Source organism: Fusarium falciforme, chromosome 10, assembly GCF_026873545.1.
Source record: "Fusarium falciforme chromosome 10, complete sequence".
Lineage (NCBI taxonomy): Eukaryota > Fungi > Ascomycota > Sordariomycetes > Hypocreales > Nectriaceae > Fusarium > Fusarium falciforme.
In genome coordinates, this window is record NC_070553.1 from 1,576,917 (window position 1) to 1,594,018 (window position 17,102).

Below are 17,102 nucleotides of genomic sequence, written 5' to 3' on the forward strand. Positions count from 1 at the left end.
TCCCGACCGCAAGATAACTCATTGAGACTCAAAATGGTCTCAAATATCTGGCTGCCATCAAACCGGCACAATGAGGCCACTCATCATGCTCTTATATACTACGTGTGCGGCAATCCCGGCCTCATTGAGTACTACACCGACTTCTTGAAGCTGCTTCGCGGTCTCCTTGATAAGGTCGAGCACGACACGGCCTACGACATTTACGGGAGAAACCTCTTTGGATTCGTTGACGATGAGCATGAGCCTTTTGGTCCCGAGAGCCAGCCATGGGATCTCAATGGCCAAATTGAGGGTATCTACGACGACGTGGCGGCTAGACGTGTCGACTCGAAGCCTTACGACTTTGTCATCCTCATGGGCCATTCTGTTGGGAGTTATATCTGCGTCGAGATATTTCACAGGCACTTGGAGTCCCCTGAGCGAGCACCTCATCTCAAACTTCGTCATGGCTTCCTTCTCTTCCCGACGTTGACGCATATTGCTCGTTCGCCAAGCGGTCTCAAGGTCACGGCACTTCGTCGCGCAGTGCCCTTTCTTGATACTACTACACACATTGTTGCGCGGCTTCTCCTCAGCTTCTTGACGGTGGCTGGTTTGACGTGGTTGGTGCAGCGAGTGATGGGCTTCACTCCCCCAACAGCATCCGTGACAGCACGCTGGCTGAAGAGTAGGGATGGTGTTCGCCAGGCAGTCCACCTCGGTATGTCGGAGCTCGAAACAATATGTGAAGAGCGATGGAGCGAAGAACTCTGGGCCGCAAGCCAAGGACCTAAAGGAGACGCACCCCGATTCTTTGTGTTTTACGCAAAGTCGGATCACTGGGTCGACGACGGCGAAAGAGAGGGCTTCATCGAGAGGCGCAAGGGAGGCGTGACGAAGATTGAAGTTGATGAGGGTGATATTCCGCATGCGTTTTGCACAAGAGATGGTAAGTCTTCAATGGTCTGTGTTGATGAGTTGTGCTGATTTTGGTAGATGCGAGTTTGGAGGTTGCGAAGAGGGTTTGTGGGTGGATTGAGGAGATTGATCGAGTTGGAGAGAACTATTGATGGCAGATTTGAGGTAGTATAGAGCTGTCTGATGCTTGGAGAGCTTCATTATGGCATATATCACGCTGGATTGGGTTGACGCACCACGGATAACGAACAATGGAGTATGTACACTTGGCTTCATAATGGCCCGACACGTCAAACAACAGTTCCCAACCATAAAAAGACGGTTACAGAGGCGACGCGTTCATCTGACGGACATGTCTTTGGGTCACATCGCAAATGGTTGCTCATTGGAGACCCCGCACATCGAAGTGAAACATTCAACGTCATCATGGTGATGTCCAGCAGTAAATACGGGATGAGTTCCGATTCTGTCAAGGGCCCGGTAGCCACGTAGAAACGAACCCAGGGAGACAGCAAGGAATCAAACAGTTAACAGCCAATCGTTAGCTGAACAACCAAGATTAGTCGCCACGGCGACGAAACAAAGGACCGAGATCGCCTTTCCCCGCAAACTTTACCAGCCAGCGATGCCGCCCAGCTTCTAATTCCGGCACTCTTGGCACTTCTAGAAAAGGGCGTCGGACGGCGTTGATTTGACGGCTCTGACAACCCACACGGCGTCACCTAGCGTCGGCCGAGGGAGAAAGATGGTGTGTTGACGACGGCAAGTGGTATGATGTTTTTGATAAGAGAGAACTTTTGTGAAGAGAATGGAGAAGGTGTAAGCATCACTTGTGTATTGACGATAGCTTTTTGGTCTTGAGACCATTACCATTAACCCATTTCTTGTCATTCCTAATTACAACGTCCCAATTCCATGTGGAATTCTCATTGTGTTCTTGAAACCGTTCCATGAACCATAGCCGGCATCATAAAATCTCACATCTGAGCCATTTCTGGCAAGATGGTCTTTCATGAATACCTCATAATTTACAGAGCAATGGCAGCGAGGGCAACCATGGCGATGGCACCAACACCCTTGAGGCCAGCAGCGCCGTTGACCTCGACGGTGGAGGCGCTGGGGGTAGAGACGGGAGCGGCGGAGGTGGTCTCTGGGGCAGAGGTGGTGGAGACGACGGGAGGGACGGTGGTGCTCTCCTCCTCGGCCTCGGAGGTGGTCTCGGCGGCGGCAGAGGTGGTGGCAGCAGCCTCGCTCGTGGTCTCGGGAGCGGCGGAGGTCTCCTCGGCGGCGGTGGTAGCCTCAGCGGCAGTGGTCTCTGCCTTGGAGGACTCGGCACCGGACGCGGAGCCGCCGCTGCCGGGGTTCTTGCAGAGACCCTCGGTAGCAGGGAGGACCTTGTCTGGGAAAAGAGTCAGTAAACATTCAAGATACAAATGTATAAGTGAGACATACTGATGGCAACGTCGGCACCGCACTTGTCAATCACGCAAGAGGTAGCCTTGCTGCGGACCTTGTCAAAGTCCTTGCAGACGCAGACAAGGTCGGTGGTCTTGCAGTCCGTCTCGCTCTCGATGGCATCGTCGAGGCAGGGAAGGGCGCACGAGGGGACGTCACTGAGAGACTGAGCCTGGACGGAGGCGACGAGGGCGAGGACAGCGAGAGAGAACTTCATCTTGACTGATTTTTGTTGTTTGAGTGAGAGCTTGAGAGGCTTGTAAGAGACAACGAATGAAGACTGGTCCAAGTGATAGCGAGTGGATGAGGAGGAAGTGAAAGGAGAAGACGAGATGGATGGATGATGGCCCTTTATGTATGCGAGTCTACTCGACGACAAGCTTCGGCATCACACTGCATTGGCCTCTTTTGCCTGGTTTGTTAGGTAGTTCCCATGTCATAGCCAGGGCGAATACGACCAGCCTTTCCCCTTCTTCCTCCAGCTTTTCCCCGCGATGAAGTGGTGTGGATGGACCGGGATCCAAGCGACGAGCCGGGGGAAGCAAGACAGGGGGGGGGGGCGTGTGTCTCTTGGAAGGCTTCCATGTGTGTGCAAGTGCATGTGTGTGATAACTATTCCCGGACGAGACATTTGTTGGAGACGGACGACGTTTCCGCATTTGAACCACACCACCGAGGGGAGAGGGGGAAAGAACTTTTTTGTTCAAATTTCGGGGGTTGGCCAAGATTGAAGATGGGCTTGGTCGATCCACCCCCGGATTTCGGAGGTGAATCCTGTATAGGTTCATGTGAGCCGATGCTTTCTTCTGGGGAAATGGGGAGTTTCTGGAGATCTTGATATTAGATGCCGAGAAATCCGGGGATATCAAGTTCACCGCTTGAGTGAAGGCAAGGGGAATGACAACATGAGCAATTCAAATGACAACACTGCCAGTTCAATACCAACAATAATCGTACCCGCAGGTATAACGTAAAAGGGCATCCAGCTGCCCCCGGGACATTGCATTGGGTCACATGCTAAGGCCGATCTTGTCCATCCAAGAACAGTCCCTCGGCCGATACGACCACCCTAGTACAACTTGAGCGACAAGGCCGAGAAAATTAACATTTTCAGCAACACCCCAAAAAACCGGTTCTTTTTTTTTTCGGGGTAACTAAATGACTGATTCGGCGGAGATGAGTGTGGTAATACAGTAACAGGGCGGGCGCCAGACATGCAGGAACCGGGATGAGGCGTTGATGGTCAAGGTGAACTTTGCCGGTAGAAGCTGTCTTGATGTCTATTATGAGATGCCCTCATCTGTCAATTCACCTGTCAAGACTCAATTGACTGTCAACGAGCCATAACAACGCCTCTCTCGACCCATGCCATATCCCCTACGCTCAACCAACCATACACCAACCTCTCATTTCCAACCTCAATCGCCAAGAAGGCAGTACGTCCGGGGAAGAAATAACAGCACCCTGTCTCTCCATTCCCATTTTCCCTCCCCCGCATCCCAAACCCCGCGGGTATAACTCCACCCCTGCAGCTGAACAAGGATCTTGACCAACTCGCCTTCCTTGTTGGAAGAGAACTACTGTCATCACCCTTGTTCTTCCGCCGCCACGCCGAGGCTCACATGAAAGCCGCATGCTTTGGTCAAGAGGAATAACTGAGGATCCGGGAGAGCCGCGTGCACGGTTGGTGTCCGTAGTTGCCGACTTGGCAAGTGGCCTTGTGGAGAGGTGGATGAGCTTGGAAATTGTTGGTTGCATTGCATTTGGAGAGCTGGGGAGGGTATCAGGATTGCCATGGTGGACTGCAGTACGATCGTACTACGTAGTATACGCGGGTTAGATTCTTGGAGAGGTTGGTACAGTAACAAGGACAGTCTGTGAGCCGTCATTTACCGGCCTTGTCTATCGGATGTCGCCGTTTGTCGTCTTGATCCCTTAAAGATCTACAGCTTCAGAATTGGCGTATAATCCACACAATTCAGATGCTGAAAAAGATGAATCTATTCATGCACAATCATGCATAAAGCATCGGCATTTAGCAAATTAAGCTATCTTGTGAAGCATCGGACCATGGTGATGGAGTGAACAACTTGGAGTGGGTGTGAAGGAGTACGTAGGCAACTGCGCAAATTTCAAGGAACCCGGCCAGCCTAATCCATCAGCTCATCAAGAATAGAAAGATCCAGTCCATGAAATCTTGCTCTCTTTGGGCAAGGTGCGTCGTCACATCCAGGGGCATCCAACGCCGGCACATGTCGGGGGACACACCAAGATCGAACCATCCCCAAACTCAGGCGCTTGAAAGACCCAGAATCAGCTCTCATGACATCAATAGAGGATCTCTGATGTTACTCTGAGATGTGGAAATAAAAAACTGCATACGACTTTAGCTACGCCGTTGAAATGCATTGCGTTGTTCTCACACACCCCCTCTTGATCACAAGCAAGTCTCTGGCACAGGATCTACATGCGCTGCACCCGGAGATTGAGAAAGGTTAGACTGGTTCCTGCAGGATTCACTTGCCGAGGTAGTAGCAAGCTGTTCCTGAGCATATGATGATGGTCGTTTCCCCAAGCACGTTGCTGTGCCTGAAGCTGCCACACCTTTTCGTCGATGACTTCAAACTCAGCCCTTGGACATTAATCCGAAACACGACATGTTCAAACGATTTCTATCCTGTGAATATTTCGAAAAAAGACCGAGCTATGGAAAGCTCAGGTGTCGATCCAACATGATGGCTTGTGATGCTTGGCCCCGAAACCAGCCGGGAAGTCACCGGAAGAACAAGACTCGCAGTTACGACAGTTGAGGCGTTGATACTATTTTCGAGCGCACTCTTGGCGAACTCTCCATTCCAAGATTGAACACGGGGGAGGCACAATACCCCAACCCGAAAACCACGCGCTTCGAAACCATCCCCCCAACATGGCTTTGACCCGAGAAACGTCCACTCTGAAGCAATCTGTCGCTCAACACTGACTAGGAATCACACAACCGACTAATCCCATCCTTTATAATCAGGAAAATACTTTTCATGTATCCTACCCGCATACTCAAGAAGAGCCGGATACTGCCTCACAACCTTTCCACTCGTCGGTGAACTAAAGACATCAAATTAGCAAAACCCATGAACAACATCCAACAGCCAGACTCACGCATCACACGTCAAAGCCGAAGCGATGAAAGCAAAAAGCGTCGCATCAACTTCTGTTGGCTCTTCACCTCCAAGAGCCCAAAACGGCCCATCCCGACCCGCGCCGCTCGTTCTCGCCTCAGATATCAGCGCGTCAATACTCTCCCAGACTTCTTCCCTCAGAGTCGCAACTTCGTCATCCGTAAAACGCCCTGTACCTTGCCCCCAAAGCGCCTTGGTGACATTTCGATGTACGAGCAGACCAACAAGAACCTGAAGAGGCCACGGGATGGGAGCTAGAGCGTTGGACCTCATGGTATAGTAGTTATCGCACCACCTCTCGCGCGTTCCATAAAACGACACCTTATCCTCAACAAGAGCTCTAAAAGCAACATCAGTCGCCTTCTGAGCAGGCGAGAGTTTAGCGTTTAGATCCTCCACGATGCCATCCTCGATGAAGCGCTTGATGATAAAGGTCGAGTCGCCTAGGCGCTCTTGGGTGTCGAGCTCGACGTAGGGAATCTTTCCCCGTGGTCCAGTCTTTGGTGAACCTCCGCCGACTTTGTATGGGATTCCGGCGAAGCGCAGACGTGTTTCGAGCTTGATGACGAAGGGAGACCATGTAAATGTTCCTGGTTCTCCGAATCCGCGGAAGAGGGTGATCTGGAGGATGCTCTTGGATGCCATTTTGCGCAACGACATAGTTTATTTGCAATTATTGCTATTAAAACTCATACCAGTATTTCTCTCGGATTCATTTTATGATTTATATCATCTTTCCCGGTGTTTTCATCGTGGTTCGCGCCGTCTCGCGGCTCCGTCGCTGGCCGGACTTTGACTCGGAGTCCGGACCCACACCGGGCGCGAGCCGCGAGCACGACAAGACGAAAAGGCCGGCGCGGCCCTTGGCACGGCCGTCTATATACCAGACTGTCCCAATCGACAAAACAACTTCGATACTGAAGCCATTGTCAAGACTGCAGCGAGTACGGGCTCGGATAGACTTGCCGTGCTTGTGGACAGAATTGCCAAGAATGGAAGTCCGCCGGCCCCACACACCGGCTCTGTCTTGGCGAGCTGCCACGGAGCAGCCCTTTTGCGATGGTGCAAGCTGAGTTGGAGGAATTGCATTAGTTTCGTTCGTCCCTAGCTATTCCTGTCGCCTTGCTGATCATGGGTCAGATATAGCCCCGGAGAGAAACACGTTGTGTAAACCGACCATGTCCCATCATGAGATCCTGCCCTGAACAGCTCAATATTCAGAAACAACAAAACTTGATCAAATCTTGAGTAGAATCTCGTGAGATGACTAATACCTTTCGCCTGGACCTTCTTCACTATCCTCTGTCGTCCCTTTTCTCGGCCAAATCCACCTTAGGTCTACCACCGACAGCCAATCGTGGCGTCGAGGAGCCCGCTCAATTCGCCCAGAGCTCCAGGGACGGCGAGAAGCCCGTGGGGTCTAGTCCCCGCCCCATGACGGAATTACCGCATGGAGGGGCATTGACGACGATGGCATGAGCGGATGGTGAATGATACAATTACTCAGCTCTGAGACGTTGACTGACAAGTTTTTGAGTATATAGACACGTCGTTAGCCCTCGACTCTTGTCTCGAGCATTGCAACTTGTCCCGGTGTAAAAACTAGAATCAAAATGAGCGGAAAGACTTACAACGTGGGTGTCATTGGATACGGGTAAGCTCACCAAGCCATCTCATGAATACAACTGACAACAACAGCGCCTCTGCCAAAATCTTCCACATCCCCTTCCTCACGCAAACACCTCAGCTTAAGCTGTACAGCATTGTTCAGCGATCACCCAAGGAGGGTAACTCGGCACCACACGACTACCCCGACATCAAGCACTATACCGACTACAAGCAGCTGCTTGCCGACCCTGCTGTCGACCTGGTCGTCGTCAGCACACCCCCTGGAAACCACTTTGAGCTCACCAAGGCTGCCCTCGAGGCTGGAAAGCATGTCTTGACCGAGAAGCCCTTCGTGCCCACCTCGGCCGAGGCTGATCAGCTTATCGACATTGCCAAGAAGAATGGCAAGCTCCTTATCGTTTATCAGAACCGACGATGGGACAATGACTTTGTCACCGTTAAGAAGCTTATCTCTGAGGGAACCCTTGGTCGAATCGTTCAGTTCGATACTCACTTTGACCGATATCGCCCTACACCCTCCAACAACTGGAAGCTCGACCTCACCATCGCCCAGGGCGGCAGTGCCCTCTTCGACCTGGGCACCCATCTCATCGACCAGGCCTACCACCTGTTTGGCAAGCCCCAGGCTGTCCACGGCCGTCTCCTCTCTCAGCGTAGCGGCAAGTTCGACTTTGAGAACCCTGACGGTGTCTCTGCTGAGCTCACCTACCCGGACGGTCTCCTGGTCAACATCCGCATCAGCGTCATGAGCGCCGAGGCCGACCAGCCCCGATTCTGGGTCCGCGGCACAAAGGGCAGCTTCCGCAAGTTCGGCCTCGACACCCAAGAGGAGCAGCTCCATGCGGGCAAGAAGGCGACCGACGCCGACTTTGGCAAGGATGACCCCAAGCACCTGAAGCTTGTACTTGTGGGCGATGACGGTGTTCCCAAGGAGCAGCCCGCTCCCATCTTGGAGCCTGTCACGTACAAGGCCTTCTATGCGCAGTTGGCCAAGGCTATTGAGAGTGGACGGGAGGAGGATGTGCCAGTCAGTGCAACTGATGCTAGGGATGTTTTGCAGTTGATTGAGGCTGTTTTCGAGAGTGCCAAGACGGGCAAGGATGTCACTTTTGCTTAATTTAACCGGGACATTAATGAGTTTGATTATTAAAGTTGAAGTTATACCCAACATTGGAGGTTGAACGAGGAGTGATAGTGATAGTGATGGTGATGGGGCTCAGGCCCAAGCAGGAGGAACAGCTGCCACCTCCCTTTACTACCTGCCTCACGAAGGCGAATCTCTCAACAACGGCAAGTGACTTAGGTACCTAATTCGCCTTACATAACACCAAAAGCTCTCTCGCCGAGAAGTCGAAACAATTCAATTCAACATATGCATTCTTCCATCTCGTCAGTGCTGATGGCGCACTCAGATCCGTCATCACCAGGCATCACCACTCAGCAGCATCATTATCCTGTGAGGCTCTCATTTTGGAGAGATTCATGTTCCATCTTTTGATTAGCAACGTTCACTTTGACCTCATTCGCAGCCTCCGCAGCCCTAGCACCGAACCGACATCCTTCCCTAATGGCCTTCCGATTATATACTGGCCGAAACTCGACCAGAAACTCAAGACCGCCATCGAGAGTATCCAGCCCCCTTTCCGAGATACGAAAGTCTCTCGAAAGAATCCTCTCAAAGAGGGAAGTGACCTTTGCCCCTCCCTCAATAGACGGGACCGCCGACCAAGATCGAGAGTCAGACCCGGACGTAGACCTTGAAGCCGCGGACCCGAGTATCAGATCACGAAATGAGAAACGAAGCTAGCGGCGACGAATTGTGCGATTCCCTCCAATAGGAAACCCGACAATACTCTTGAAGCGCGGTTTTCACTGGTTTCTCAGGACGCGGAGGGACATACGCATCGAGAAGAAGATTGGCAACCCATGGTCATGCCGTCGCATCAACTACAACATTCACAAGCTATCGAACTTGACTGGATGGTGTCTGCGCTTCTTCTTGACGATCCTGTGGTGTGTATTTATAGGACTCTTGCACGATCGACTGCCCTTTATTTGCGGACCTTCTGCATCGACAATCGAGGAGGCGGCCGCAGCAAGATTCCTCTTCCAGCAGCAGATATTTCGTCCCAATATTATCCTCTTCTTCGAGGCTTTGGCTGCGGGTGGTGGTAGCTTTGCAATGACCCAGGGTTTCATAAGGTCGGTCTCCTCGACTGCAGGGGAAGACACGACTAACCATTACTAGTTTAAGAGCATCAAGAGAGAGGATGGAGAGAGTCGCACATACGGCGACTACAGTGGCGGCAGCAGTTCTCAAGAGCGCCAAACCTGGTGATATGCGGCGAGAGGATCTGCAACTCAACGTCTTGTGAGTTCCTGTGCTGTGTTGGTGGCTGAACATTTCTGATGTGTTACAGTAACTGCCTCGCCTTGGTCACCGCCTATCCCGTATGCCTAGTGAATCGTATACGCGGTAATACGCATGACCCTTGTGTGGTAACGTTGTGCAACCGGGCCGCAAAAAGACTTCAACAGTTGCGCCCAATCGAAAAAGACGCCCCCGGGACCAGGAGTGTGACCAATACCTCAAGCGATACCTTCCAAGAGGGCACAAGAAACGAGATGGAACATTTCTTTGAGATACTGTCCCTTCAACTTGAACGGGAGTTCCGAACCTCTTCACCATCCAAGCTGCCGTCGATTGCCCCTCAACGCGTCATGTACAATATCCGTAACCACTTGGATGATCTCGCCGATATCTGCGACTTTGGCACGTTTCGAACGCCACTTATCCGTAAGTTCCTATGCTGGGCATCGCCAATTCTCTAACAAGAACAGGCGAAAACGTCGACCTCATGGCCATGATCGGGCGGGAATCCAGCGTCTATGCTTACAGTGATAATGTGAAACCCATTGCCTTTCTCTGGACCTTTGACATCGTGGCGCGTGTCCTCTGCCTCAGCCTTCCTATTCAGACATGCACCACGTTGGCCTGGTCCATGATGGGCAGGGCAGTCCTTGAGATCGCGGGAATCTCAGTCATCACTGCTACGGCTCTGACGATCCTCAATGAGATCTGGGGTCTATGGGATCCTTACGCAAAAGGCGTCAATATATACTCATGGACACTTGGCGTCGCGAGGGAGATTGACGCCATGCTCAACGATGTCTATGACAGTGATAGAGATAGGGACAAGGGGCTGCCTTTGAGGAAACACGGGTATGATGCTTGGAAGATACCGAGTGACAAACCTCGGCCTTCACCGGCAGATGAAGAGCTTCCCCGGGTAGTTGATGAGTTATACGAAATCAACCATCACTTAGAGGCCTTGAGGCGTTGTCGCGAAGGAATATGAGGCGACCAGGGAGTCAAGTTGACGACGGTGTTTGTGAAGGGCTTCCATGTAGGATTAAGCAGAGAATAAAAGCATGGACTATGACGAATATTGAAGTAAATAGTGATAGAAGGCATTGGATACGCAGGGCATGTACTATGACAGAAATCATTAGATTCACTGCTACTAAATAGCTAAGGTATCCTAAGTAAACAATGCCCATCCGACCGCCCATGACCGGATATATATATGAAAAAATGCGAGCCTGTGATGCAAGCTCATCTATCAACCCTTTGTATCCTCTCGATGCATTCCTCAGGGTGCTGGAAAAACAACAGACTCCGACTTTTTCGTTTTCTTATATGCAAGAATCAAATGTACAAGAAATGTTGAGTTTTAAATGGCGAGAACAAGGCCGGCAAATGCCGCGACGAATGCAGCTACGGCACTGCTGCCCAGGACCCTTACGCCGAAACTCTCGATATCGATGCGCTCGCCGATGAACGAGGGCCAGTAGTCGGCGGCCGGGGACTCGTCGAGGGTGCCGTTCCAGCAGTAGTTCTGGAAGCACTCACGGCACTTGTCCGGGAGTGTCGTGTTTGTGCGGTCGAAGCTGCGGGCGAGCATGGCGCAGCCTACACAGACGGGCCAGTCTGGGTCGCGGGTCGCGTTGAGCATTGTTGCGGCCGCGTAGCCGTTCTCGATTATGGCGGAGAGCTCGGACGAGTTGACGGTGGTTTGGAAGGTGGAGATGTTGGAGGCGTAGACGTAGGGGTAGTTGGGGATGTAGACGATCAGGGGTGACGGCTCGGACGTGTTGGAGGCGTCGCAGCCAAAGAATGTCGGCCGCGTGTTGAGGCCAAGGTTGAGGAAGGTGTCGCGGCCGGGGACGACGGGGAACGCGGATCCCTTGGAGATGTCGGCGAGGGATCGCTCGTACGTCTTGATGGGCGATGCGCCGTCGGGCCAGCCCGATTCGGTGTCGGCGGACGAGTCGAACGAGAAGACGACGTCGACCTCGCGCTCGATGCGGATGTGCGGGTAGTAGGGGACGTTTTGGAGATCTTCGCCTCCGTCGACGAGGGTTAGGCGGTCCGAGTCGACACTGAGGTTCTCGAGCTTGTTCCACCCCTTGAAGGGGTTGGGAGTCCAGTCTGCGATGTCGTTGTTGTCGTCGCCGATGGACTCGAGGAGCGCGGAGACGGCATCGATGGCTACGTCGGGCACGTCGTCGGGGACGTATGGGCTATCGGTTTCGTTGAGGTAAATGACGATGGCGTTGAACAAACTACTCGATGTTCCCATGACGAAACCAGCATTGTCGAAGCCACGGATGCATGCCTTATCCTTGGGCAGCTTGCCGCCGCTAAACTCGGAACCGACGTACTTGAGGGGGACGAAACCGTTGAGCGTCGGGTCGAAGGAGCCGAGCTCCCAGGGCGTAAACTCAAAGACTGTCGAGTTGAGCGAGACGATGGTCTCGTCCGGGTCGCGGCCGTCGGCAATGAGGATGGGCATGGGCGCCTTGCCCTCTGAAAAGGCCGTGTCGTCGGCGAGGGAGGACCAGGTGTACCCAGGACCTCCATTGGTGGCGTTGATGAGCTGGTACGAGAGCATGCGACCCCAGTAATCCGTCATGGAGCGTTCATACCCAGCATCCTTCTTGTCCGAGACTTCGTCGAGAATGTTGTTGTAGTACTGCAGCAGGGCGTAGTTGTTGGGACCTTCAAGAATCGAGTTCTCCAGCTGCCAGATGCCCGGGTAGTTGACGCTCTCCTGCACAGAGGTAAAGTTGTTCATCATCAAGCTGCCAACCAGCCATCCGCCACCCGACAATCCAGAGAGGTACGTCGCACTCTGGAGAAGACCACCGAGGTTACCGTCCTTGTCGCTGCCGTCTGAGCGATCATCCCACGCAGCCAGGGCGCCGGCGCCGCACAGCATGGCACGGTAACCACCTCCCGAAATAGCGATACCAATATTAGGCAGAGCCGTAGAGTTATTCTCAACATCCTTCAGGTACTCGTCGCTGTCAAAGCCAGGAATGGCTATACGCTTCAGGAGGGTTCGGATGTGCGGGATCGTCTCGTTGCGTCGCTTGGGGAGCCACTCGCGCTCCTGGTCGGAGATGCGGGTGCCATTTCGAATAGAAGGTCGCTCGCTGGGGCAGGTGACTTCGGTGGGAACGTAGCCATTGGGGGCTTGAGGTGATCCTCGCCTCGAGAGGGAGGCGGGTTGTGAGAGGAGGTCCGAGTTGGCGATGGCGACGACCGAGTCTTCGGCTGCGGATTGATAATGTTAGGAATGGGAGCAAAGAAAGCGCAAGGCTACTATGCACCAGCTGCGCTATGGATATAGCTTCTAGGTAGCAGAGCGCATTGCGGCGACGCAGACGTAGAGATAATACTTACGCGCAGGTCTCGCGGCGACCGGAGTCAAGGCTGTAGCAGCAGCCAACAATAGCGTGAGGCTATTGGAAAGGGAGGCCATGCTACTTGTTGGCCCACCAGGGAGTAAGAAAAAAAAAAGGGAGGGGGGTAATAAAGAAATAAAAGAGAAAATAAAGTTAAAGAGTTTTCCAAAAAGGTTAAACAAGAAACAATAAAAAGAGGCGAGATTCCTCTGTCTCTCTTCTCAGTCGATAATTGCTTCGTATTCTTATGCGACGCGCGGATGGATCCCCTCCTCAAGGCAAGGGTTAAAAAATAAGGAGATGATGGAATAATGTGGAGTAACAGGGAGAAGAAGAGAAAAAAAAGAAGAACCCAAGACTCTAAAACAACAGCTTCAAGAAGTACAATAGAAAAGGAAGGAAAAAGAAGCTGCCCGGGTTATTTCAACGAGGGAGAATGTGAAGGAGGGAGGTTTATTGCGTGGATGGAGACTGAGATGGATGATCCAGGTCGAGTTTAATTAGTATCGCCCTTCAATTTTGCGTGGGGGCAAAGCTCTTCTCTTGCGATAGGATCTACCAGCGTAGAAAAAAAAGGTTGAAATGTCAATGTCAATTCCCCGCGGGCGGGCTTCTTGAATTATTTCTTCCCTTCAAAAAAAACACCGACACAAGTCCCGTCCCCGTTCTCTTGCGCCTCTGCCAAGGTCTGCCCAGCCCTGCCCAGCCCCCGTCATCAATCGAAGCGGGCACCTATGATTCTTCTGATGCGAGTTCCATCCGCGGGTTGCGAACTTGGCATACATGTTAGTTGAAGTTTCCGTGTTCGGGTACGACCAGGAGATTTTTGCTTGTGTATACACTGCCCAACATGAACTCTTCAACAAGTACAATTCCTCTCAACATGTTCTAAACACAGCATCACCATCACCATCTCTAACGCACCCGGCCCGCCCGAAACAGCGCCAAGTCCTTGGTGGTGAGAGTGAGCTTATGGTGCAGTCCAATCCACCCACCTTATGGATTGCATCTTACGGCGGGGCTTAGCGTGGTATTTGGGTCCCCCCTGGCCTGGCGCGCGGCCACTAGAATGGACCCCGAAGAATTGAAAGTTTGAAGGGGGGACCGGAATTCGGATTGGATCCATGCTCCGCGATGAAAGCGTGTACATTGATTCGATTTACTGTTACTACCCACGTGCAGCTCATATCATGTCTACTGGAACTTAGGTTATGACTACAGGAGACGTTAATGTCTTTATCTGAGATGTGAGATCTCTCCCTCTAGTTATACGATTACTCGCATCAGCCCAAAACCGAGATTAAAAGGAACGTGCCTCATCCAACTCCGAAACCCAGCCAAGCATCTCACAAAAACAAACCACCTCATGCCTGCGTCAATAAACGAGACCCTCGTCCTTCAGCCTTGGCGATGGAGCCTGCCAAGACGGATTGGCGGCTGCTTCGTGCTCTCCGCCCTCTCTTCTCTGTAAGACTCGTCTAGATAGCTCACTTCTGAGCTGCCAGAGAACAGCACCGCCATCTTTGTCAGCCCGCAGCTCGCATTCTTCGGGCCCCCGAACACACAATGTCCCCTAGTTACCGTCACAACCTATTTTTGAGCCAGGCACTGGAATCAAAAAAGAAAAAGAAAGAAAAAAAAAAAAAAATCACTCGGCCGATCGGAAGGCTGTGAATGATCTTGTCGTATTCTTCTGGAGCTATCCGCGTATCAGAGTCTGTATTCAAGCCATGCACCCTCTCAGTTGCTCGTCAACAGCCCACGAATATCTCTCCACTTGACTCAGCGGGAGGCTCGGCATACATAACGACACCGCTTATTTCACTCTTGTGTTCGCCGAACGTGCCTACTGCCAAGTCTTTTTTTTTTTTTAGGTGTTTCCAAGCGACATTATCATCAATCCGATGCGTCTTGATCTTGTGCCACGGATTGGCCAAAAAAGGGGGTATCAAACAAAAGAAGAAGAAAAAAAGAGGTAGTCTACACATACAAGTATACGTATAACCGCCGTATCAATCGGCGTATAATCGCCCATCAACCATCAAACTCATCCCCTGCCGGCTCCCTCCCAAAGGGATGATTAAACTTGAGCAGACCTGTCAGTCCGCCCACCCACGGATCATCGTCCTCGGTGCGGATCACGCACGGCACGCCCCCGTGCCACTCCTCCCCGGGGCCCGCGCGCCCCACGAACTCGCCCTCGACCCGAATCTCAGTCCCGGGGGAGACTCCCACGCACCGCTTCCCGTCGATGCTGAGGTCGAGCTCGCGCCCGCGGTTCTTGGGGCTCATTCGCAGGTTGACCTTTGTGTCGAGCGGTAGCACCAGGGACCGGAAGCTGAGGCTACACGGGCTGATGGGCGTGATGAGGAGGGACTTGACTAGAGGGTGTACGATGGGACCACCAGCGCTGAGGCTGTATGCCGTTGAACCTGTCGGTGTGCTGATTAGAATTCCATCAGCTGTGGTCTCAGTGAGAAAGTGCCCGTTCTGGTAAATGTCAATGACAGCCAGATGTGGATGAGATCCTCGGTGCACTGAAATCTCGTTGATAGCCCTCAGCGACGGTGAAGACTCTTTGGATCCCGCAATCGGCTTCGCCCCTGACTCAGCATCGCTCGATAACGTATCAGACAGCCAGTGGTTGATGTTGTTACCAGATGGGTCGTAGACATCAGCCTTGATGCGGTGTCGAAGCAGCACCTTGGATGCCCTCTGAGATCCCAAGCTTTTGCCCTTGTGCCTCTCCCATCCAGCGTAGGACCCTGTACTCGTCTTGTCCCAAGCCCCTCGAGGATAAGCGGCGTCCCTCATAGCGACGTCACTGCCACTCATGTACATCTCCCTCCACGCCTTTTTGTGCTCGCCAAAATCCCACTCGCCCAGAAATCCCAGTGTACCCATGCTGAAGGACAAGATCGGGGGCACCGACCCGTGCAACTTGTACAGGCTCGCAGCTCGCAGGACAGTGCCGTCGCCGCCAAAGGTTGCAATGACGTCAATCTTGTCGGCCATGTTGGAGCGGTTGTCCGAAGAGTATATGGGGAAGCGGAGGCGCTCCTTCAATGACTCGGCTATGCGTGGCTCAAAGACGAGGTTGACTTCAGGGTACTCATTGTGGATGTACTTGGAGAACTTGACGACGGCTTCGACGACGGGGGCCGAGTAGAGCTTATGGATCAGGAGTAGGTTTTGCGGTGGCTTTGGCCAGTTTAATGATAGCAGCGATGAGCCGGGTTTTGTACTCTGCAAGTATCGGGGACTGATTCGTTGTGGAAGCTCTGCGATGCTGCGAATCTCGTGTGTTTGAAGGGAGGACGTGGTGGACAAAGAGCGACACGAGGGGAACCGAGTTAATGGCCGGACAGGTAGAGTTACTGCTCGTGGATACAAGGTAGGCTCAAGAGCCGCCAAGCCCCTGATGAGGGTCCTATTAAACATGTTGTAGCTCAAGAGGCATGACCGATGTCTCGTGAAAAGATAAGGGTCTTTGCAAGACGGAATAAATTTGTGGAAGAATGACGCCGAAGACGGGCACAGCTTAGCTCGAACGACAGCGGCTTTGCAACGGCTTTACACATGAGGGCAGAAAACGAGGGAGCTTGTGGTGGGCTGTTTTCTCACCGCCTGCCTGTTTCGGCTGAGGAGCTCAGTGTGGGGAAGCTCGCACATGGAGATCTGCATTAAGCTTTGACAGAGAAACAAAGAATAGCATGTTGACAGCGAGTGTTTGGTCAAAGTTTTTACCTCTGCAGCAAGCATAGATCACCTGGAGTCTTCACCTGATCCTTATGAGCCCATCCGGCCAAGTCTCTATCTCCAGGGTAGCTCTGACAGCTCCAGATCTGGCATGTCGGCACCGAGACACATGATATCGAAGCCCTCTGATTGGCTCATCGGCGTCGGCACTCCCCAACCACCGGACCTCCGTCTCAGGCGTCATACCCTCCGCCTCCGAGGCATCCGCTAGGCGGCTGATGTCACTCGCAACTAGGAAGCCTTAGCAGGACTGGCATCATGTGCGCAATGTCTCGCAGCCTCGTCCCTCTCCATCTCCAGCTTCATCTTTGACTTGCCCAGTGGTAGACCGCTCTCTTTCACTTCGCTTGATAGCTGCCACGAGGCTGGACTCTGGTGGCGGCCTCTTTTACCTCGTGTGCGTCCCACGCGACCCCTCGCCTTCTTCTGTTTGGC

The 17,102-nt window shown here is 52.7% G+C and overlaps 6 protein-coding genes and 1 pseudogene across 7 annotated transcripts, besides 1 other annotated feature; 3 read left to right on the plus strand and 4 right to left on the minus strand.

The window, feature by feature from the left end:
* Positions 1–33: 33 nt before the first annotated feature.
* On the plus strand, positions 34–1,049 carry NCS54_01240400 (Hypothetical protein; the record flags this gene model as incomplete). The annotated part of the gene is made up of 2 exons (XM_053157638.1): positions 34–928; positions 976–1,049. 2 exons carry the CDS (start codon positions 34–36, stop codon positions 1,047–1,049), a joined length of 969 nt encoding a protein of 322 aa, XP_053013613.1.
* Positions 1,050–1,925: 876 nt separating this feature from the next.
* NCS54_01240500 (CFEM domain-containing protein) lies at positions 1,926–2,650 on the minus strand (the record flags this gene model as incomplete). The annotated part of the gene is made up of 2 exons (XM_053157639.1): positions 2,350–2,650; positions 1,926–2,296 (listed from the first exon to the last, which is right to left on the minus strand). Exons 1-2 carry the CDS (start codon positions 2,567–2,569, stop codon positions 1,926–1,928), a joined length of 591 nt encoding a protein of 196 aa, XP_053013614.1. The 5' UTR covers positions 2,570–2,650.
* Positions 2,651–5,351: 2,701 nt separating this feature from the next.
* On the minus strand, positions 5,352–6,188 carry NCS54_01240600 (Hypothetical protein; the record flags this gene model as incomplete). The annotated part of the gene is made up of 2 exons (XM_053157640.1): positions 5,352–5,454; positions 5,509–6,188. 2 exons carry the CDS (start codon positions 6,186–6,188, stop codon positions 5,352–5,354), a joined length of 783 nt encoding a protein of 260 aa, XP_053013615.1.
* Positions 6,189–7,141: 953 nt separating this feature from the next.
* NCS54_01240700 (Hypothetical protein) lies at positions 7,142–8,274 on the plus strand (the record flags this gene model as incomplete). The annotated part of the gene is made up of 2 exons (XM_053157641.1): positions 7,142–7,182; positions 7,227–8,274. 2 exons carry the CDS (start codon positions 7,142–7,144, stop codon positions 8,272–8,274), a joined length of 1,089 nt encoding a protein of 362 aa, XP_053013616.1.
* Positions 8,275–8,964: 690 nt separating this feature from the next.
* On the plus strand, positions 8,965–10,516 carry NCS54_01240800 (annotated as a pseudogene). Its single transcript has 4 exons — positions 8,965–9,359; positions 9,406–9,528; positions 9,578–9,954; positions 9,999–10,516.
* Positions 8,965–10,516: a sequence feature.
* A 375-nt stretch (positions 10,517–10,891) lies between these two features.
* NCS54_01240900 (Lysophospholipase) lies at positions 10,892–12,985 on the minus strand (the record flags this gene model as incomplete). The annotated part of the gene is made up of 2 exons (XM_053157642.1): positions 10,892–12,777; positions 12,907–12,985. 2 exons carry the CDS (start codon positions 12,983–12,985, stop codon positions 10,892–10,894), a joined length of 1,965 nt encoding a protein of 654 aa, XP_053013617.1.
* Positions 12,986–14,942: 1,957 nt separating this feature from the next.
* NCS54_01241000 (Hypothetical protein) lies at positions 14,943–16,433 on the minus strand (the record flags this gene model as incomplete). Its single annotated transcript, XM_053157643.1, has 1 exon — positions 14,943–16,433. Exon 1 carries the CDS (start codon positions 16,347–16,349, stop codon positions 14,943–14,945), a length of 1,407 nt encoding a protein of 468 aa, XP_053013618.1. The 5' UTR covers positions 16,350–16,433.
* Between the last annotated feature and the right edge of the window lie 669 nt (positions 16,434–17,102).